This window comes from Dermacentor andersoni, chromosome 9 (genome assembly GCF_023375885.2).
Source record: "Dermacentor andersoni chromosome 9, qqDerAnde1_hic_scaffold, whole genome shotgun sequence".
Taxonomy (NCBI): Eukaryota; Metazoa; Arthropoda; class Arachnida; order Ixodida; family Ixodidae; genus Dermacentor; species Dermacentor andersoni.
In genome coordinates, this window is record NC_092822.1 from 18612198 (window position 1) to 18636281 (window position 24084).

The 24084-nt window shown below is 46.3% G+C and overlaps 1 protein-coding gene across 1 annotated transcript in view; it reads left to right on the forward strand.

Annotated features, from left to right (window-relative positions):
* Positions 1-23732, forward strand: part of LOC129383705 (uncharacterized) — a 31072-nt gene extending 7340 nt beyond the window's left edge. Inside the window, exons 2-3 of the mRNA XM_055068377.1 lie at positions 21242-21352; positions 22850-23732. Of these exons, the coding sequence (XP_054924352.1) occupies positions 21242-21352; positions 22850-23163 (425 nt within the window). The 3' untranslated portion in view covers positions 23164-23732. The remainder of the gene's footprint in view (positions 1-21241; positions 21353-22849) is intronic.
* The last annotated feature ends 352 nt before the right edge of the window (positions 23733-24084 follow it).

Consider the following 24084-nt stretch of genomic DNA (forward strand, 5'->3'; position numbering starts at 1 on the left):
GGTTTCTAAGCATGATTTATTTTGACTTCTTTGTAATGGATGTACTACGGTGACTTTCATTCCTTCCTGAGGGTGCCTGTGATTGACGTATTATGCAGGCTTGCTTTTTAACGATTCCTGAAGTATGACTTGGACGCCTAATTTTTAGCACTTTATTAGATCAATCCTGATGGTTAGCTGTGCTGTGTTCTATTGTACTGTGTTGTGCTGTGCTATGTCTTGTATGGCGGTGCGGTGCTATTTAATGTCCTTTATTTCGTGCACGTTGAGCAACATGAACAGTGGGAAAGGCAGCCGTTGCTTTTAATCATTACGTAAGATATGAACTGGTGATAAAGATGTCTGTAATGACTAGCTGAGGCGTACCCCATGCCACATATACTCTGATGACGTCACGACGACAAATTACCGCACGAGCACTATTCTATTCCCTATCATTCGCAAGCACATTTGCCCCTTTAGGGATTCACTTGCACGCATATGTTACGAAAGAAATTGAACTTTTTTCTATGGCGAATCGTAATGCTGAATTTCATCTTCTTCTACGACTCCTGTAACTAATCACTCGTCCTTCTCTTAATCAAGGACACCACGGCGATTCCGCGCTAATGCAAACGCGTTAGCACAGTGTTCTTGCTGTCGTGACAAGGCACACGGCATTGCGCAAAGACGTTTGATGAAGTCGCTGTCGATAGCAGGCTGCATATATAGAATGTTGCCCGGTCGCTAATTAAGCCGCACGTCGTGGGCAAGCGACGCGGCGTCCTTATAACTCAATCGATCTCTCGTGGCGGTGACATTCAGGGCCGGTCCTCTGCGGCTCTCGCCATCTCAGTTGATGCTGTTCTCAAGCACCAAATGCCACTTTCATGCTTTAAGAACTTTATCAATGCTGCAGCATTTCCTTTAGACTGAAAGAGAGACGACTTTTCAGCCTTCCATAACTCCTGCGCAAGCAAGCTTACCTGCAGCCATGGGTTCAAACATCACTTGCTGTTCCATAAAGATTATCTATTTTAAAAGTACGCCTGTAGAACATATTCATAATTCGCATTCATGAGACAGCCATGCTGGACGGATAAACTAAACTTAGATGAAAAATCCTAATGATCAACTGGCTAAAAAACACATTTCAATGCACACGTTTATCAATTCAAATGAACTTGATTTGTCTCGGAAGACAGTCGGAAGTAAATTACATGATCTTAGGATAAAAGTGACCAAAAAACAGCAACGTGTCTTATACTAATGGCCAAGACAGACCAAGGCATTCAAGCAGTTTTTGAAGCATTGCTTCACAGATAGTTGAACACCACCACTCTTCAAAGGCATTCCATTTCTCAAAATGGCTTTAATTCGAATGTGCGTGAAGATCGTTACGAATTCCAGCCGATCTATTCACTTGCCATAATAAACGAAGGCATGTTAGTGTGTTTTAGTATGTTAGTGCGTGAAGTGGAATTAGCTGCGTCACTTCCTACCTGCACTTCCCGGCCTAGAAAATGGTCTGTCGATGTAATCTGCGTCCTGTCAGTCTTAATCTTAGCCAGCCGCCAGACTTGCACGGTTGGACACACGACCTCAACACCACTCTTTCATGGACCTCCAACGTTTGGTGCCGTGGGATAAACTAGAGCAAGAAAGCAAGGACGTTTATTCACGCTTGGTGATTTGGTGTTTCCGAACGTGTGAGATGTTAGTCACCGCCATCATTCGAGGACACCTCAAGCGCCTTTATTTTTATTCCACCACAGAAGGTGGTAGATGTTTCTCGTGAGAGTGCGCCTAATGTGTTAACTTTGTGTCCAGTCCTTCCAAAGCATTGAATGTTTGCTCCTTACGATCCGTTGCGCGTTAAAGTGTAGCGGCCACATTAAATGTGTTTTCGCTGTTCGGATTAGGTCTTATAGCGGCTGTACTCGTCTTTGAACTCGTTAGCGTCATAGCAAGAGACGGCTCATCAGGGAACCTACCTCACATCTTTAGCTAACGTCCCAGTTGACGTCCCGGCGTAAAAACAAAGAAATTTATTCTAGTTTTGCCTTTGGCGTCTACATTCTCCTTATTTCTGTCACTATCACTACACTCATTGCTATCTCAGCTGGATCAGTCGTATTACCAAAACATGCGTGCCCGTCCTGACGACTCGGTTACTGACGACGGTGTTCAGTGCGCCTTTGGTTGCCTTCCCGTGCAATAACGCCCAGTAGACGCTTAGATAATGCCTTATCAGTGCATTCTGCGGAATAACTCATAAGATAATAAATAAATTAGTGTGCTTAGGAACGTCCTTCGCGCGAAAACTTGATTACGCCACCTTTTGGTACCCTTGTGCAATCGCGCGGCACAAGTATATGTGGGTTCAACTCGTTCCTTATGAGGCGCTTTCATTTCGTGGACAAGGAGCCTACTTTCAACATGCGAAGTGCGCGAACGCTTACGATATAACAGCAAAACAAAAAAAAAGCATTATAGTGCACCACCCCCTGAAAATGAAGGGTGGCGTATGAATTACGCCGTAGGCCAAGGGGTCCGGAATAATTTTAAATGCATGCACTCCTTTCACGTTCGACGAAAGCACGGTACAAGCGCATGTTTGCATTTCACCTCCATCGCTGCAGTGTTCAGTATTGTTACAGAGGCGCACACTTAGCGCTTCAGGTTGTTGTTCGCCCAGCGGCCCGTTCTAAATATAAAGCTCATGCGATCGCCAGTACCATGCCGATCGCAAGGTGTTTGCGGCGTTCGTCGCAAACGAGCCTTGCCGATGTGCTGCAGAAGCAGCTCGGGTGCACCGCGCAATGCCAGAAACCATGCGATTTATTTCAGGTTCTACTTCCTGCAGCCACGGCATACTGCGACCATCTGGCGAAGGCCTCTAAATAAAAAGCCGTAAGCGTGGACCAAATAACTACTTCAGCGTTCGATAGAGCAGCGCGAAAACATCGTGTAGAAGTTAGAGCTTTGCACGTGGACGTGAAGCATTGCGAAAGAAGGTTTCCATTCTTAGGTTTGAGGGATAAATCAAAGAGGAAAAAGGAGTACGTGAGGGGTAGATATTTATCCTCCTGTCTTCAACAGGCACCTTGCTAATGCCAGCACAAATTTCGCATCAGAGAAGCGGCCTCCATCGTGTCCTTCTTATAGGACGTAGATTATCAAAAACGTCAGTAAAAGAAAGTCTATTCAGTATAGCAGCGGAGAGTAGTGCAAAGATTCTCTTACTGCTATAACATATCTGCACTGCACACCTGCTCTTAATTCTTTACCTGTCCCGATAAAAATAGCAGCAGCTTCGATCAGTAACTCTGTAGTTTCCTATAGAAATCCATACCATCTTACAGGGAAGAACGGGTGCAGGGTGCGGCATCGCTGCTCCATGAGAACAAGAATCCTTACGAATTATTCATTTTAGGTGTGTGTGCCACTACTCTAAGTTTCATGATTTATGAAGGGACGTTTATGCACCGGGAAGTACGCAACGCATCTGGATACATTAAAAAATTTCGCAGACTCAGCTATAGTGAACATCTACGTAATTAGAAGGTATCGTGATTTGCAGATAACGGCTGTGTAAATAACATAACTATTGTGTAACAAATAGTTATGCAGAGCTTCTATGCCATAGTGTTCTTTTTTACATTACGCCAGACAGAATGTTTGTAACGGCATGACAAAATATTGAAAGCAAACTAGTACTCAGTGGCACTTGCCCAGCCGCCCCTAGGGCACATAACATTACAGCGAAGCTGGGTGTTGCTGGGATCCCGGGACACTTTCGCGTTCGTCGACAGAAAACTACCATCGTCAATGGCACATACCCCCATAAGCACTAAGAAATCGTATCTCTGTAATCAAGCCAAAAATGCAACGGCTGATACCCTTGTAAGGCAAAGGCTACAAGCATTGAGCAAAGTAAAGCGAACAGCGCATGGATTCTTTGGAATCACGCATACAACATACAAAACAGCGTACGTTTCAATAAAGAACGAGCTCGCAGCAAGCATCCTAACCACATAATTCATGATGAGGCACTTGTGATAGCAACGCGAAGCACGTAGCGCTCCCCGCATACGCTTTCCGGTAAAAATTACTGTTGCGCAAGCTCCCGCGGTGACTCCAGCTTGCGACGAAGGGTGCGACGTCCCTAGACTTTTGTATATAAGATAACCAGCCTAGCCACTGATTTCGATGTTGTTGCACCACCTCAGTGTCACATAATTTTGGACCATCCTGTCGGCGATATCGGCTGCGCCATCTTTGGGATCCGCCCACTTGACCGCCGAGATACACCTCCCGTCTGCAAACAAGGTGGCTCCACTCAGAGGAGAATGCGTGGCATTATTATTCTGTCTCTCGTGTTTCGCAGTGGCGCACAACCATTGTGGGGGATTAACCAAGCTTGGGCATGCACCAAATAGCACATACCGAATGGCTAAAGCAGAAAATATTAAATAAATAAAACAAATCGGTTGAACACAATGAAGTATTTCATTAAGAGATTGGTGGGATGTGTAGATTCCTATGAGCCAAGATTATATGATCAGGTATTACGTCGCAATTTGCTTTTCATTACGCAGTACAAAGGTCCAACTGTGAAAATTCACTCTCCCTCTCCCTCGGATGAGTTCGCCCGACGTAGGAACTGATGAGGTTATTTTTATCCAACGGGCAAATTACTGTAGCAGTCATCGCCTTCCATGGTTCTCGCACACTTCACCCTTTCCTTGCTTGAAACAGAATAAAAAGTTGTCCCTTTGTTTTTACAAATCTTGGACGCTTTATCGCTTCCTCAGCGTTTGGCTAGTAGCATGCCATTACGCCGTCATGCAGTAATTGCGCATTGCGAAGCCGCGCACGCCCTGTCTTGAAAGCGATCTGCGTCGGGGGCTGAGTCAAGGTGTGACAGCGGTTCATACCTTTGTGCGTGCTGTGCTAGTTTGCGTTGAAGCGATGCACAGCCTGAAGGTACCTTCGCTTGCTGCAGCTGCCGCACTTCCTCACGCCAGCGTATTCACAGCGAGTGTCTGCGGTCATCGAGTGTGATGCGTTCATGTTTGACTGTGCGCGCTGACACCATGTTTGTTAATTTAAATAGTGAGCGGACGTTTGCAATTTTATGTGCCCATTAAATTTACTCTCTTTACTTCGCATTGCTGTCTACCCATTTTCTATCGTAATCGATGGTTCACCTTTCGGGCGAAACTGCGACTTTTTTCTCATAAAAAAAAGCCAAGCAGGCAAATTTTAGAACTAGAAGAAATGCTTGCATCCAACGAGATCTGACGCAGTCTACAACTTCTTAATTGACATATCGGAGAGTCACGCAATAACTAAAATGTCTACCAAATAAAAACAAATTCTTAATATTACGTCATAAAAAATACTGCTTGTAAGTGCACATGATTGCGGTTTCATACGGTCAGCGACCATAAGCTCCGTCATAGCTTCTTTTGTGTTTGCATTGCGAGATTGAAGGTAATATGCCAAATAAGTTCTAGCGCGGGACGCGAACTGAGCCCAAGTTTCCTCCTTTCGTTTAGATGCCTTTTCAAACCTCTCCAAGTATTTAGCTGGCGTGAGCTTAAGTTCATCTAATACCGCCTTCTTTACAGTCTCATAATCTCTACATTCCTCGTCATTGAGGCCACGCAACAGATAACGGACCCGCTCGGCCAGCGCAGGCATGATCAAATGTATACGACTGTGTTCTGGTACTTGAAAAGATGAAAATAACTTTTCAACCTCATCAAACCATATCCGAACGTCAGCGTCACACGGCAACCGGTATGCCTTAAGCACTTTAGCACATTGTGATATTCCATCCGTGCTGGCAAGGCGGAGATCGCTTCCTTCCGACACCGAAGGCGGCCTGCCCGACTGCTCAAGCTCCACTCTCCGTAGAGCAATGCGCTCGCACTCTAGCTGTAGGCGCACCTTTTCCAGCTCCAGCTCCAGGCGTCTCACCGCCATGGCCTCTGGATCTGTCGTGTTCGGAGCCTGCGAAGCGCCTTGCGTCTCACTATCCATTTCAGTATCCGACGTCTCAGACTCGGTCTCTCCGACGCGTTGCAGTTCCTGCCATCTCTGACCCTCTCTTTGTTCAGATGCCGTATCAATGTTTACGTTAGCCTCAATCGCATTTGCTGTTCTGCGCGTGAACACCATTAACCTCACTGAACAACAGCCATGCCAACCTAGACAAAACGCAAGGAATCCCGCTCACCCGTTGCTGCTGGGGGCGCTGCCCGACGTCCTCGTCCAGATGAAGTGCAACCCTTGCGGAATTGGCTGGTGGCCCTCTGATGCCTTGCGCCTGGCTCGCTGCTCGTTGTGGGGCTTGCCGATCCTGTCGTGCTGCACCAGTAAAGTTTCGTTCGTTCTCTGTTGTCCTCGCTTCTCCGTTAGACTTGAAGCTTCTCGGACGATGATCGGCAGTTGTTGATCAAATGCAGACAAGCAGCCATGGAGATCAGATGTACAAGAAATCTTTATAGTTAAACTTTTCTATATACATGGCAGGTAAAACAAATACATTACAAACTTGAACAATTGAGAAACAAAGTCTCACTCTTCGACTGTCTCAATGACTGTTAGAGCCCAGACTCGTTTTAACGTACATGGTACGGAGGCTCACTGATCTATCAGCAATCCTGATTTCAGCCAAGTCTGAGGGACAGCATGTCGTCCCGATTTTTATAGCCCAAAATATACAAAGGAAAAAGGGCGGTAGGGCCGTTGGCCCGTCCCACAGGTTCAGTTGCCAATCCGAGTCAACCGTTTGTTAAGCCACAACCCACAGGGATGGGCTTACTCTTAAAAATAAACATATAGGAAAACAAAGCTCTTTTCCTTCCCTAAAACTCCGCTGCCCTCTCATTTCTCCGTAGTTAGTGACGGGCTCAGCAAAACATGCCAGGCCCGAACAAGTTATCGCTAGGCCTCCTCAAATCCCAAGGGCGTCTCTAGGCCGCAAATGTCTCGGAAGCAGGGGCATCGACACCACGTAGTGCAGCTGTACTCAAAGTTTGTCCGTATGGGAGACTGATGGCCCTCCTTGTCCTTCAAACTTATTGTCTACAAGACAAAGTTCTCCGAGTGCGTGTTTACAAGACGCAGCCGTCCGAATGCACTCTTCACGTGTGTACCGCATCCCTACAGCGTACACTGTAAGCTGGCCTTCGACACCACACAGGCAGTCGCACCCAACAACAAGGCTGGCGATTGCGTTCCGGATGCGTAGAAGAATAGATCCCTGCTCCGTATATGCGGCATGGGGTCAAGGTTGCTAAGCCCTTCTTAACCTCGGCGGCGCCTCCAATTAGTCAGGTACTCGGGAGCCAGACCCACAATACCATGTACAGCGGTCCCTTTCAAGGCTGGTCTGTGTGGACTCGTGTGATCGTCGGCGGACTGCCAACACCGTGCGCACAATACCGACTTCCCGGAATCGGCACTCGCCCTCCTGGCGCCTGCCGCGACGCGTCACCCAACACCGCGCGGTCCCTGTGACCCCACATAACACAGAAACGGTTGCCCCGCTGACATGGGGGGGGGAAGTGAACCCCCTCTCTATACACAAAGCACGTGGCCGATTCGTGACACTTAAGAACACGAACAATCGGAGCGACCTTACAATGAGGGTCCCCTGTGAGTAAATGACCTAATAAACGTACTCCTGCAGACTCTCGATACAGACTGGAAATCATGAATTCTTGTTCCCTTGCCAGGCTGTTAAGAATTATCTTTGTCGACTTCATATATCTTCAATCCCACTCTTACAGTCTGTCTGTTAAGGTCGTCAATCGTTTCTTGTAATTCGTCCCTGGGGTTCCTGAACAGGACAATGTAATCTACAAACCGAAGGCTGTTTTAATAGCTAATAGAAGGTTGCTGTCCATTTTAATAGCTTGTATACTTCTTCCAAGCATGCAATGAGTAGCATTGGAGAGATTTGTCTCCTTGCCTGACCGCTTTCTTGACAGGTAAACTTCTACTTGTGCAGAACCAAGGTAGTTGTGGATCGGTTGTAGATATTTTCCGAGATATTTACGTATGCTTCCTGTACTCCTTGATTACATATATATACTCACACACACTCGGAGGGTTTCACGTAACTTTAACCATGGATTTTTTTTTTATGTTAGCTGCAGTTGAATCAAACCAGCGACATACGGTTTCCCGTCGTGTAGCAGTCCTTGGGGTATATCTTATATACCGTTTAACTAGCTAAATAATTAAGATTACTCTTGGAATATCTTTAATATACACTTTCAGGTCAAGTGCGTTTCATTACGTTGCAAATGGTTTTCAGAAACGACCGATCCAATTTTTTGTGGCAACGTACATGCTGCGTCGTGATTTTTTTCGGCGTTTTCAAAGAAAGCCCGTGGAATATGAAATAAAACCACGTCGCCACGTTCATGCGCTATAGCTCATGCGTAATGGGGCACGCAGGGGTGCAGGGCTTCCAATGTATTTTGACCAACTGAGGTCCTTTAACGTGTGCCTAAAGTTCGACACGCGAACGTTCGTCTGTTTTTTTTTTTTTTTGGGGGGGGGGGGTGGGGGGGGGGCAAGTATAACTGCTTTCATGTGAATATCGTGGTTTTGCAAGTATAATTGCGTAACTAAATTTTTAATATACTTTTCGCATTACAGGGTTGACCCTGTCTCAGTCGTCTCAATAAACAACTGCATGCGCTGAGTGCGCAAAATTCGTGGCGCCTTCCTAATAAGTTCCTTCCTATCCTCGAGGCATTTCAGAGAGACATGGAGCTCACAGCAGCGGTCGGGCCAGCCGGCTTATTAAGTGCCCGTCACCGTAAGGACGGCCACGAGTGCTGCAGCTTCCTTTATTACAGCAACTGCCCAGCTCCCGCGAGATTGCGAAGCTACTGGGTGTCGGTGGCATCTCTGGTCGGATGCCGAAGCCACCAGTTTTGCATACACGGACTGGCTCTGCGATGTGTTCTTGCTACGGGAGCCCTATCTGGACAACACCTAGCGTGGACGTGCAAGGCATTTCCATATTGATCTTGGAGCTCTCGCCGGACGCTAGTTCTCGGCTCGCCTCGTTCTTATTGATCGCTTCGCTAGCAGGAGAGCATAGTTAGCTCCAACAGCAGCTGCTGCAGGCGTGTTCTTGAGCGCAAGCTGCATACGTCATGTGCGGGATAAAGGGTGACATTGACGTGAATTAATGAAGATTTTAGGCATGTCATGCTTTTAGCTCCCGTTGTCGGTGACCTTCAAGCGACCTTGAGACTACAGCCTAAGCCGTTATCCGGGCAAGTTGCTGACAAGGAAATTTATTCACCCGTAGGCACGCTTACAACTGGGGTATGAAAGAAAGGTACAATATAAAGTACATCCCATGTAATACATCATACTTGATGTAAACAAAACAGATTAACAAATGAAATAATAAATGGTGTCTACTTGACACTGGCTTTGCCACACACAACTACAACAACAAAACTCATTACCGCATCCACGCAAAAGCATTATTGTCAGCCTCGAATTTATGAAAGGTACCCGGGGCACATACAGATACAGTCTGCACTCAGGCAACAGAATTGAGCATTATTCTGGCTGTAGAAAGACTTTGCCTCGGGAGACGGTTATGTACCGCGTAGACCAGCGGCGAAGAAACTCGGCTTCACCGAGTTTGAACAACTGTTCTTCAAGATGACCCCATATTATCACCCGTAGTTTCCGCAATCTGGGGTACATTGCTCTATTTGACTGCCGAGATCGTTCTGCGATGTTACGGAAGCACCACAAAATGTACCTAGCGCTGTAGTAGACGAGACTCGCAAACCGATCTCGGCGCTGTGGTGGCCGCACGATGGATATTCCGAACATTCTTGCAACGAGCTTCCAGAAGGTGCGTGCTACAACGCAGTCCTTTACTACATGCGCGTTGGTCTCTGTTTGTGCGCAATATATGAATTTATCGTTCGCTACCATATGCCAGCGTTCAAGCCTGTCTCTTGTAGGTAGAATGCCCTACTGATATTGCCAATGAAAATCCTTCACTTGAGAGGGCAAATCAGGTGAAAGCACAGCTGTCCATGTTTGTATAGTAGCTGTCCGTGGAGGTACAGCTGTCTCACACAACATTTCACAAAGCCTGGAAACTGGTGTCGCACGCCACTTTGTAATTCTTAGTTGTACAAGCTGGCTTTGCAAGCGCGCAGCCGCCGCATACTGCGGTGCTGGCGTTACCGCCGTCGGAAGCAAGTTGCCTGTGCTCTGCGGCGTAAGCGTTCGACGGTAATGGCCCAGCCAATAAAGGAGCAGTGGCCTACCAGGGTACTCATCATCATCAAGTAGATCACATGTACTCTTAGTGCACAACAGCCTACCGAAGGTAACTATGCCCGGCAAGCTCCATCCTCCGCTGGATTTTGGCAGACGCAAAAATTGCTGCGCTGCGTATTGCGACTTGTTTAGCCAGAACCATGAGAAAATAAGTGAGTTTACTACTCGTACTGTTGGTGACGGCGGGAGAGCTACCCTTGCAGCAAACCACAGTTTACTGCACAATACGTTCTTAATGAAGAAAGCCCTTTCTGCCAGTGGCAGTGGCGACGCAGTCACTGCTTCTGACTGTTCTTTAATGGAGCTGACAATGTCTCGCCACGTGTGAGGTGAAACACCACTTGTACAAAATTTGATACCTAGTATTTGCATATGCTCGGTCTGTTTAATGTCCCCTGGTAGCGTTATTTCGCCGCGACCTAAATTTAATGCTTCACATTTTCTCATATTTATTTTGCCCCCTGACATTGAAGCATATTGATTATAAATACGAAATACCTCTACAAGACTGTCCCCATCCCGTAAAAACAGTGATGTCATCCGCATACGCCGATACTTTTATGCACCCGGATCCCGGCATAGGAAGACCTCTTATGAGCGGGCTCTCGCTAAACCGCCTTAACAACGGGTCAATCGCAAGCACAAACAATATGGGTGACAAAGGACAACCCTGCCGCACTCCCCTTGTCACATCAAATCTAGGTGTTAAAATGCTGTTAAGCAGTAGCTCAGCTGTTGTTCGCGAATACAACATCCGCAGGATGCCTACAAACTCTTCAGGGAAGTTATAGCATCGTAAAACCTCAAATAAGTACTGGTGTTCTAAGCGGTCGAACGCTTTGGCTTGGTCCAAGCTTACTAATACTCCTGAAGCTTCACGCGCTGTTGTGTATTGTATGATATCACGTGTTAAGTTGAGAGACGAAAATATACTCCGACCCGGCACGGAACATGTTTGATGTACACTGACTATTTTCGGCAATAATATCTTCATGCGATTTACAAGAAGGGTCGTCAATATTTTATAGTCTGTGTTGAGCAGCGTTATAGGCCGCCAGGATGAGGGTTCTGCAAGGTTGGAGTCCGGCTTTGGCAAGAGCATTACGCGGCCCCGATTAAACGATTTAGGAATACCTTCCCGTGCAAGAATGCCGTTAAGGAGCGACACTAAGGCAGTGCCTACTTCCTCCCAGCAAGATCGGTAAAATTCGACTGGTAAGCCATCTGGACCGAGTGTTGATCCGCTGTTCATCGATCGTATAACATCAAAAACTTCTTGCAGATTTGTTGGAGACAATAAATTCTGGCCTTCTGTATCTTCTACTTGAGGTAGGTTAGCGCAAAAGTCTGAACTTTCTTCACTCAATTGCTCTGCATTATAAGTCTTTTCCGATGAAAATGCGTCTGAGAACCAGTTCCAAAAAATTCTTTCGATATCTCGCCTCGCACCGCTCTTGCGAGAACAAAACGAGGTCATCCCGGTAACCAGTCAAAATTTGAGAAACTGGTCTCTGGCCCCTAACCGTTTGTACGAGACCGCATTACATACTCTATTTACTGCCCATACAAGTTAGGAAAGATATTACTTCCGACTTCTTCCCTAATGTTTGTTCACAATCTCACTCAAGTTGTAACTTCTAATACGCTGAGGTTTTATTTCTAATTTTCAATAGCGACCTCGAAAAGGCAGATACAGGGCACCATATAGTTCTTTGTAATCGTTTGTCTCTTATACATGTTTGCCTGCCTGTGCCCTTTTTAATGCCAGTGGTCCGTGAGTTCTGCGACGTGGGTTTTGCGTCGCCTCGATAGATAGTGCCACGGTGCGTGGCGTCTCCGTCAAGCGTTTCCATCCGCCGCGGTGGCTTAGCGGTTATAGTGTGGCGCTGCTGAGCACGAGGTCGCGGGGTCAAATTCCGGCCATAGCGGCCGCGTTTCGATGGATGCCAAATGCAAAAAACACCCCTGCCCCGTGCATTCGGGGCACGTTAAAGATCCCCTGGTGGTCAAACTAATCCGGAGTCCCCCCACTACGGTGTGGTCCATAATCAAATCGTGGTTTTGTCCCGTAACATCCCCAAAGTTAATTTCATTCGTCTAGCTGGGCAGTGCGCTGTGTCTTCCTAGCGTCTTTCGCTGCCTGTCATGTCGCCTTCAGCCGATTTTCTTGTTCTAGCTGGGCAGCATCCATATGGACCAGTGCACAGTATGGCGTGGTGTGGTGTGTGGTGTAGCGTGGAGGAGTGTGCCGTTGCGAACATGCAGCACAACGCCTTTTAATATTGTTGGTAGTACCATGTACAACGAATCTGCTTTGCCGGTTGCCATTTCACGCTTACATGTACTCTCGATTATCGAAGAGCCAGCAATTTTTTAGAAGATTAACTCGGACGTTTTCGGGAAGTGAAACATATTTTCTGACCTAACTACGATGAAAAGTGCTGTGCGATTGCGCATTTCGGAAAAATACAGGTGACAGCACGATCTATTGTTAGAGAACCATATTACCATACTTTAGGATGAATTACAGCTCAATGTTGAAACAGAGGCATGGGAAAGCCCGACATATTGCTCAGGCATATTGAGCCTGAGCTCAATATGCGCAGTGTTAGCTGACGCCGAGATGCAAGTGTACCTCCTCCATACCAAAATATAGACTTTAAAAGAGCCCTGAACCACCCCTCTGGCTTAGTGAAATAACATAGTCCGCGGGTAGCATATGCTGCTGTGAACATGTTAGCCAAGTTTTGTTGTCGTACGCGGTGCGTGTAGCTCGCAGGTGGATCGCAAAGTCACCTTTCTCTCAAACGCTCTTTTCAACACAAGGCCCTGTCCCCGCTCTCTTATGGACGCACTGTTTCGTCATTCCCTTAATCGGCTGCTTATTGGCCGATAGCTGGCATCAAGCTGCGGTCGGCTACATGGTGTGGATACCGTGGCCGCCGCGGGGTGCCGCCACGCTGGCTAAGCGTACTGCGGTTTGCTGAGGACAACCGCATTTGGGGCCGGCATTTTGTAGCGATGCCTTTCCGATGATAATGCCTTTTCGTGCTTTTCGCGCTTGGTCAGTGGTTAGAGCGACGGTCCGCTCTCGTTATCGACGGGATCAGCCGGCCGTGAGCGGTGGATGATAAGACTAGTTTAGAATAAAGCATAACGCATCGGTAAAAATACCGGCCTGGCTTACGTTTAGCGCGTCGAGGCACCAAAGGCGGAAGTCGTGGCGTCTAGGTTAACATCCAAAATGGCATTTAAGCTGTGCGCCACGGTGACATTTAGAAGGCGGAGCGTCGTGGGCACGCCCCACTGGGCCGTAGCCTCCGCAATGCAAGGCATTGAAGAAGGAGCACAGCGGAGGCCGTATTTGATTGCCAGTAGCTGTGCTTCTACTGAACGTATTGAAGTACTTTATTTGGTAAGCATTTCTGAAATAGCCTATTTTCACTTCAAATGCCTTTCTCGACTGCGATGAAAAGTGGTTCAGTGCCCTTTTAAAGCAGTGAAACGCAACACTAGGGCGTTGCGTGCAGGCTGGTAGTATGCCAGGACAGCTGAGGTTGACTTTCTAGCTGCTGAGAGAGAATCTCACTGGAGACAAGTTTCGTACCTCATACCAATGTACTTGGTATGAGTTGATAGAAATGGATCATATTCGAAAATATTTGCTTCTGTGTGCGACTCTTTATTTGTATTTGAAACTGTTCTACTCGATTTGCAATGGACTTTCCCTTTTTACGAAGATATCTTATTCGCTGCGCATTTTACTAAACCCTCCATTCCGTTTTATTTTTTAATAAGATAAGTACTACATCTTAATAGTCAAACTAGCTCGTCGTTTTCTTATTATTTTTAACATGCTTTCTAGAGAGTGACAGCATTAGGCGACATGGTGTCAGCCCGTCTTGACATGAAACAGTACTGTGTCACACAGGGAATTTTGCAAAGGCGCTCAGCGAAAACCTGGAAAACTCAGGGAATTTGGAGAGAGAGAGAAAACAACGAAAGATGTCAACTTGGTAGACGCCCTGCTTTTTTGCCGATGGCCACTTTGAATCATTTGGACGCTATTATCGGTTTATCGCTAATGCACACGGCAGGCTTTCTGTGTTCGAAACGTCATAAACATTCTCCCCAGCTCCATGGCAAGGTGGCGTGTTTAATGAATTGTACTACGCGAGACGCGAAAGGTGTTATAGTGTTATTGCACTAACATAATCGTGGTCCACCATAGTGTTTTACAGCCAGCATGGTGCAAAGCTGCGTTCTATCTCGATCCGCCTATCTAGAACAGCACAGTGGAAGCGGTGAATATAGGACAATATCGCCTACATGACGTCACGTCTGCATGAGCATTAGCCATTGCTTTGGAATGTTACGGTGATGCTCGTACGAATACTGAACCGCTGTGAGATTAGATTCGACACGCAAGTCCCGCTGCTAGCCTTGTCATTTGCGTGTCGCTTTTGACCCGACGCCGTTGCCCAGTGGCTTTGGCGTCGCCCTGCTGAGCTCGAGGTCGGGTGTTCGACCCCGGCCGCGGCACTCTTGTACCTAAATTAAAGTGCATGGTGTAGAACTGCGGGTGGGGAAACGTACTTCATCCGAAGTCGCTCATTACAACGTGCATCATAAGTGTCATTGTGGCACGTAAAATGTCGGAATTTAATTTTTTTTATTGCAAATTTTTTATTCTGGGTGCAACTTCACCAAGTAAAGAGTTAGATTCTTTAGTCACTCCTCCTAGTAATCCTCCTGCTTCTTCACCGTCCCTACACAGTGAAATTATTGAGTATCACGGTAGTTCCCGCAGCCGGGCCTCTCATTTTTATGCATGCGCAGCACTTTCTCTGGGCACGAATTGTCGATCGCGTTGATCCTTAAGAATTCCCTGGAAGGTATGTTGCGTGATATTTCTTAAGCCTAAAGCGTACGTAAAGGTTGCCCTATTAAGCAAGAGTATATTAACCAAGAGGTTATAAAAGCTGGCGAGCAACCCCTAGATGATTACTCGAAGGAAATACCCGATTGGAAGCCGTCGTCATCGATTCGCACGATATCGAAGACAACGTTTACTCTGGTTAGTCAATTTGCAGATTTTGTAGGCTTCGGAGGTCAGTGGGAACGAGTTCAGATTTATTTTCTGCCAGTTTCCGACCAAGAAACGTGCCCACTGCCTGGATTTTCCGGCAACGGTAGATGCTCGAAATCTGCTTTGCCTGCACCCTGAATTGCGTTCAATAAGGCTGAAGATGCTCCGAAAGGCCGGATTGAAGCAAGACTTACCGAACAACAACAATTGGGTGATAGTAATGTGTTTAGAGATATTGCTGCAGTTGTCGCGCGAGTTGCATGCACTTATATGTTCCTTGCACTTGCACTTATTTCGTTCTCGCAATATGCTTTCCGGCAAGTCCTCTGAAAACAAAACTAAAACAAAAAACGACCTCTTCTACACGACGACCAGATAATGACGCTTTCGCAACGGTGCGAACGAACGTTATCGTAAGCCGATATAATCCATTGAAATCACTTCCGTCATGAATTTCTTTTAAAATAGATAAGATCATAGTTAAGTGATGCTCCGAATCTGCATCATTCTGGCTAATTGCAGCTACGCGCGGCGTTCTAATTTCGGAGCCATAACCCACGCCCTGGCGAAGTCGTAAAAGCAAGAAAACTAAAACCGACGCTCGACCTCGTTTTGGGTTACGCTTCACTGCACCTAGCGTTCCGCTTCCGCGCAACGCAAGAAGAACCGTTTATTGCCGGATTTCGAGTTCCACAGGCGAGCGTTCGAATGGCATTCCGAACGAACGGATTTCACGCCGTTGCGGGGGAACAAGTTAATATGTCGCGTGTATACTAAGTCGCGAACTTTACTTTTCCAACGTTTGCGGCGTTGGCTTAAAGTTCTGCTCGCAGCTTTAATGTTAACCATCAGGGCAGAGCAGTGTTTGCGCTGGTATGCTTTATGGGGCAGTCGGGACGAATGTGGTCAGCAAAGCCATGCTGAAACTATCAACGTGTGCACAGTCCTGGTGACAAAATCAGAATATAGTTACTCCTGTCGATATTGGGAATACAATGTAAAACATGTGCACATGGAAGAAATGTTCCGTTGTTCTAAACTGAATTTGGATTTCCTGCGCATGATCAAAAAAAAAGAAGAGAGAAATCAAGTGATGCGTAAAACTTGTAAATATGGAGTGGTATTAATTATTGTCAGCAAACGAAATTCTGTAAACAAGTGGTCACATTGCAACGCATAATCGAGGATCAATGAATCTTTGCAATAGTAAGTTATAAGGAAGATCATTAAGCCTAAAATTTCAATTACAGAAAAACGTCGAAGTCCAAACAAGACAAAAAAAGCAGCGACGTATCTCACATATACACATAAATAAGGTTAAAATTATTTCAGAGTAGCTACGTAAAAATTTACTTTTATTTTATATGTGTGTGCTTTATTCAGTAATGAGATAATCGCAGTGTGTTCCATATAGTGACAACATCCAAGGACGCGCCGATTGATTGCTGTATAGTTGGTCCACATCTACAAGAAATGAATGCAGTGTCTGCAAATCCTGCAAGTAGAACTGTTGAATGATAAAACTGCGAGAAGTACAGCAAAAGGTATTTTATACAGAAAGCTGTTTATGTACTTCACCTTGATTTCGTGGCCCGGCGACATGCACGCATCTTCGGCAGCGGTGACAACGCGAATAACGTCGACAACTGCCAAGTTGAAAGGGACTCTGAGCAGCAAAATAATTTGCGCTGAAAAACAATATAAACATTTCTTTACGTATAGATATTTACAGTAAAGAACACACACGGGGTCGAATCCCGGTCATGGCGGCAGCATTTCGCTGGGGGCGAAATGCAAGAACACCCGTGTACTTAGATTTAGGTGCACGTTAAAGAACCCCAGGTGGTCGAAATTTCCGGAGTCCCGCACTACGGCGTGCCTCATAATCAGAAAGTGGTTTTGGCACGTAAAACCCCATAATGTTTTTAGTAGAGAACACACACAAAAAAACATAACACACAGTGGCGGCACTGTAACGATTATTTCCGGAAAGCTCCCGGCTGAATTGCGTTTTGGAGAAAAAAACATACACTATAAGAAAGTCAGTTCGGTGCATGTATTCTCACACTTTCAAACAATGCTCAGTCTGCTGAAAAACGCAGTCTGGTTTCTTCGTGTAATTAAGTCTAGACATTTCTGTCTTCTCATCTAAGATGCATAAGGGGCACAGTCTCCGGTGTGCAGCTCTTTCCAAAATTATAAGGATTACCCCAACACTCCAGGAGGAGGATTTAGCTCTGGACGAACACCGATTTCTTTACTTTGAAAAGGCAGATATATTGAAAACACATTGAAACACATTGAAAAGGCAGATATATTGCTTCCGGGTTTGTTCCTTTGTCACTGCTTGCTGCTAACGTTGCTTTCGTCGCGGTCGTTGTGATATAGTCCGGCGTTGCCAGCGTGCCTGACGGCTGGCGGCGAAGTCGGACTCGTTACGCGGGCGACGCTTTGGGATCGCCGAAATATGGCCCCCTATATAGTTGGGCGCGTTGAACGCGACTCGAAGAAGCTCAGTGCTGAGCTGTTCCCGCAGCGCATACGCACAAGTGCATGGCAACGTGCGCGTTCTTGTTTGGCGAAGGTGCAAACTCGGCGCAATCTTTTCAATGCGCTCGAAACGTGGGCCAGCATGCGGCCCGCGAGCCAACATAGCGCGTGAGGTGCTCTGGTGCGAGATAGGACGTGCTCCCTTCCCGCAATCGTCACGCCAAACAGCGCAGAATGCCGCCACGCACGCTATGCATAATTGAGCTGGCTGTGCGATGACGCTACACTGTAGAGCATCTGCTTGGCGCTGGCCGAGTGTGGTACTGTACACTCTTAAGCAAAATTACACCCTTTTGGTCGTATCTCTGCCACGCAACAATAATCCTCATCTGCCCTGCTTGCATTTCCTTTCTTGAAAACGCCGCGCCCGCTACTTTCCTGTCGGGAATGCTGTCATGTTGATAACGCGCATGCCGTTCGTTACTAGGAAGTACCGGGCTCGCCGCGTTCAAGGAAATGCGGGCAAGACAGATGACGATTATTGTTGTGTGGCAAATAGGTGTAATTTTGCTTAATAGTGTACACTCTTAAGCAAAATTACACCCTTTGGGTCGTATCTTGCCGCACAACAATAGTCGTCATCTGTCTTGCCCGCAATTTCCTTTCTTTAACGCTGCGAGCCCGGTACTTCCAAGTCCAGAACGGCATGCGCGTTATCAACAAGACAGAGCATTCTCGGCAAGAAAGTAGCGAGCGCGGCATTTTCAAGATAGGAAACGCAAGCAGGGCGGATGACGATTATCGTTGTGAGGCAATGTACACCCCAAAGGGTGTATATTTGTTTAACAGTGTACGCCGTGCGCGGCGCGCGCCCGCACTATGGCGCACTATATATGCACCCTAAATTCATATTGCTACGTTACAATCCTAATCCTTCCGCTATATTGCTTCATAGACGTCAAAAGCGTTTCAATTGTGGGTCGCGTTATACGCTGTGCCCGTATAATTGTTGCATTTCTTGCGTAGGATTGTTTATCGCAGCTAGCCGAGTCAGCAAGTGGTGCAGTTAACTTAAGTCGGTCCGCACCGATTAGTATGTTGTTGTTTTTTTTTTGTTTTTTGGCAATGAACATACCGCAGCGACTATTCCTCCGACCGTGACCGCTATAAACATACGCCCTTGTTTATGGCCGCCTGGCCTCAAAGCAGGTCGACGGTCAATAAATGCACATCGCAGCAAATATTATTTGCCGTGTTCTTTACTGATGCCGCGGTAAGTAAGCGTATATGCCGGTCGATGTCGTTCTTCGTTCTTCTATTCTTTTGCAGATTACAGTATTGGAGAAATAAGCAATGCAAATACTATAACCAGTCTACTCGTGCCTATTTGGAAGGGAGTAACATCGACACAGGCTGGCCTCTGAACAAAAGATTACGGCAAGCACTCGCTACGTATTGTAACGTAGTTGTAGTCGTAACGGAAATCTGCAGCATGAATAGCTTTGGCCATTTGGGGGTGCATTTCATGCTTGCGCATGAAATACGCAGTAGTTAGAAAGCTTCCATGGTGATAATGATCAGAAAGAGGACGGGCGAGCCCATAATGATCCATAAAACCAGGCATCACTGTGTGTAAACGTTTCTTGCGCTCTTCGTGTCGTGCCTGTAACTCCCTGACAAGATGGCGGTATTTGTCGCTGTTGACCTCGGGTTAAGGCCATGGTTATGTTGGCTTGATTATTTTATTATTGTCTGCACGGAATCGCAGAGGCCGCAGATAAAGAAGAAAAAATGTTGATGGTGAGTTGCGTTCAGCATCATGTATGTATTGTAACGAAGTGCCTGTGACTTCCGGTACGTTATTTAGGGACGTCAGGACGTAAGTGAAATGTGCCAAGGTAAAAGCGACGATGATTTGTGTGCGCAATGGTACTGACGTAACATGCCTCGAAGTTGCAGCGCAGGACGCTGTCGGAGCGGCTGCAGGAGCAAGATGAAGTCTGCAGAGCATGGCTTTCGAGCAAACAAATATAACAGCAAACATTAACTTCTATTTATGTGATTACCAATAGTAGAACAACGACATTCCTTGTCCAATAATTGTTCATCAGTTCAAGTTTTGATTTTCCTGTGAACCATTGCCTGGTATTGAATTCTATAAATGGCACTTGTGTTTTTCCCAATGAATTTTCTTTCACTACATCTTCAGCGTATTATTAAAGCTTATATCTGTCTCTGTCCTGCTCACTACGGGCCGTTTAGGTGGTGTGAATGAGGCTGTGGTTGCTTTGAGGTACAGCGCTTGCACAGACACCTGAAAATATTTCGCATGCTTCTTGTGCAAGATTTCTGATATATTAACTATGCAAAGCCCTATAAAAGCAAAGGAAATAGTGTGTAAGTGCCGTCTCTGAAAAAAAAGTCGATATACTTAGAATATCGCAAGGTTTTTGCAAGGAATATCGCACACCAGCTAGCCATCAATTATTGCTTCCTTAGCCACGGCCAAATTATTGTACGATCATGAACAGGTCCGCAGTTCGAACAGCTTTTTCAATTCGATCACCCATTTTTCCGATATCACGTTTAACTTCAAGTTTGTCATTGCGAGGAAAAACAATTCACTGACGATTACGATATTGCCTAATGCGAAATTTGAGCGCAGCTCTATACGTGTTTTCATTTCGCTATATATGTGCGGGCGCAGTCTCGTGCGGCACGTCGGAAACGAAGGGAAGTGCGGCGGGACTGCCTCGCTAATCAATCAGGAGATCGCGGGAGGCAGCGCGGGGCTGACGGGTGGGCGCGTTCTATAGCAGCCGCCGCAGACAGACTTCCGCTCATGCAGCGCTTCGTTTCCATACAGACCAGGCGCGCTACTCTGGTGCCATCTCGTAGCCATCTTCGCCGCAAAGCCCCGTCTTGCGCGCCGCTACGATTTCTTCTCAGGCTCTCGCCATACCCTTCTCCTCCGCTTTCGTACCCGCGCTCTTTTCGCTATCGCCGTCTTGCATCTCCTCCTACGCTCCGCGTTCGCTTTCATCCTTCACTGTGCTCATTCGCTTGGTTACGAGGGACAACACCCTCGCGCGCCGCAAAAACGAGCACCTAAGAACTAGGTTCTAAAAAAAAAAAAAGCTGATGAACTAAGCCTTCTTGGTTTGCATTCAGTTTGGGGTTCACTTCATACTGACCGTTCAGTGTCTACCTGAATAACCTGTCCCTTATGGTGGATACTCACGCATTCACAAAGGAGCTTCGCTCATAAAAAGGAAAGTCTCATTCTGTCATTATTTCACTTATAATTTTCTTTTTTTTTTTTTTGCTTTCTCTCAGTTCCCCAAGAACCGCCAGTCCTGGTGGACTCAAGAGGCGTCATTTTAAACTCAACGGCGGGACCATACGCGGAGGGCGACATCGTACGCCTGACGTGTGCTGTGCCAGCTAGTAAGTGCTATCTCTCTGACTTTACCTCTCAAAGCTTAGCGATGCTTACTTTACCAGAGTACCCGCCGTGGTTGCTCAGTGGCTATGGTGTTGGGCTGCTGAGCACGAGGTCGCGGGATCGAATCCCGGCCTCGGCGGCCGCATTTTGATGGGGGCGAAATGCGAAAACACCCGTGTACTTAGATTTAGGTGCACGTTAAAGAACCCCAGGTGGTCGAAATTTCCGGAGTCCTCCACTACGGCGTGCCTCATAATCAGAAAGTGGTTTTGGCACTTAAAGCCCCATAATTTATTTTATTTTTTACTTTACCAGAGGGTCATGCAAGCATTCCACGCTTATCAGCATTAGAAGTACAGTGAGACGTCATGTCGCTCAGGCAATTCCATAAAATCGTCTTTGCTCAGAATGTGACCCAATTTTCATTTTCATAAGAACAAAGCCTTAGGCGGACCGATACGCTGCTTCAATATTTTGAGCATAAACGCAATGCATTCTATGAGATATTGTAGAAGTTTCTGAGCTACTATTCTTTCAAGGCAAAGAGTTCCGACCTCACATATATAATTACTGCGAAGGATTAGAAGGCTTAAAGAGCTAATCCAGCTCAAAATCTCTATAGAATTCCTTCAGCAACTTTCTTCATTTATTCACAGGTTCCAAAAGAAGTAAAGGTTAACGCACGTAACGAGTGCAATCGTGCGCAAATTGCAGTATCTTTTAGTACTTTCACGTTGCCCCTTACATGCCGCTGATGTCAATTGAACGTGATCTTTTTCCGCTGAAGTATAACATTTCAGGATAAAAAATAACCTAACGATAAACATAACACCTCGCGTGAACAGAAGCCGCCGAAGTAAACTAGCTTGCAATTCTACGCAATGTCGTTCTTCAAGGTGACAATACACGGAAATATTTTTATTCGTGGATTACAAATTTCTGTATATGTATATTGGAACATTAGAGACGGAAACCATAAAATTACCACTATCGGAGCGTCAGTCAGAGGTAAACAGAAGTTAGCAACGTGGCGGGACCTTACTCAGGAGATGCAGCAATTTATGGCTTTGTCTACATAACTGTTGAATCTACCCACCATCGTTGCTCAGTGGCTATGGTGCTAGGCTGCTGAGCACAAGGTCGTGGGATCGAATCCCGGCCACGGCGGCCGCATTTCGATGGGGGCGACATGCGAAAACACCCGTGTACTTAGATTTAGGTGCACATTTAGGAACTCCAGGTGGTCGAAATTTCCGGAGTCCTCCACTTACGGCGTGCCTCATAATCAGAAAATGGTTTTGGCACGTAAAACCCCATAATTTAAACTGTTGAATCTCTTCGTAACCTTATTTTGCTACATTTGTTCACATGTCTAATGAAACAAGTCCGAAGAGCTCAGTGCTTGGAAAATCCATTTCACGTCCACTCAGCTTCACAGATGTACGAGGAGTGATCTGCGTAGTTCGACGTGCATTGTAGGCTTGCGACTATCTTCGCAGCCGACCACAAGGTGACCCTGGCTTGGCAACGCGACGGTGTACCGCTGGACTCGCCACTCGGTACCGTGTCAACGCCTGGAGGGCGAAGGATGACTGTGCTGACTCTGGGCCCACTGCGCCGAGAGCACTTGTTGTCGAACATCAGCTGCCTGGCAACGAGCGACGTCTCAATGCCCGCCGAGAGTTGGGTGCTCTTGGACATGTATCGTAAGTACGTGTGGATGCCGAAAGCTATTCGTGTGATGCGCACATTTCAGCCGCTTTCTAGATATTTAGCTTCGTGGAACTGTTGCATATTACTCACACTGAGATAATTGATCGTTTCAAGATATTTATACAGGACTTGTTCGTTAAGGTAATAATGATCGTGCAACGTGTATTTATTTATTTATTTATTTATTTATTTATTTATTTATTTATTTGACATTTTCTTCGCTTCTTTATGTGTGTTCGTCCCCCCTGTTTACCATGTACTCCGTCATTGCAGCTTTACAAGATTTGTAGCATACACCCTTCATATATTTATTTTTTGTTTGTGCCTTTGAAACGTTCTCACGTAACGATCGGCTCATTGCGACCTGCGAATATATAGTTGCATGTATTTCGCAGAAAATATATTAGAAGCACAATGCATTAAACAGGCAGGCTTGAGCACCGCCAGGAATCAGTCTTTCTGTGTTGGTGTCAGGGGAAATTACTTTTCCCACTTGCTTACTATGATAGTACAGCGTTGTATTTCCATATGTTCCACCGCTGTCCTTTTGAGTGTTCGAATTAACAGTGAGCATCAGTGCGCTGTTTCATCGTAACTTACTCGAGAAAGACAAAGGCTCACTAAATTGATACGCCAAACAAAGCCCTAGCCCATCGCTGTAAAAATTGGCGTTTTATGCTCTAGTTTAATTATACTGCATGAAAGTAGGACCAAGTCGGTATAGATGGTTCGTGGCAAACATGCTAAGAACTGAAATGTCAGGCAAATAACACGTTCGACTTCCTCTTCGTGTATCTCTTCCATGATAGGGCAGAATGATTTTTATCATTTCATTTCAGTGATTTGTGTTTAGCACCACTAAGACTAAATCCATCAAAGGAGGCAGTGCCACTATCACATGTCCCTTGCTGAAGAATTTTGTAAGGTTTGTGACCTCCCTCCTTTCTTTAGTTATGTTACTTGTCTTGTTCGACACGTTCCATTACAATGTTCAATTCATTTACAAAACACGACACCCAAC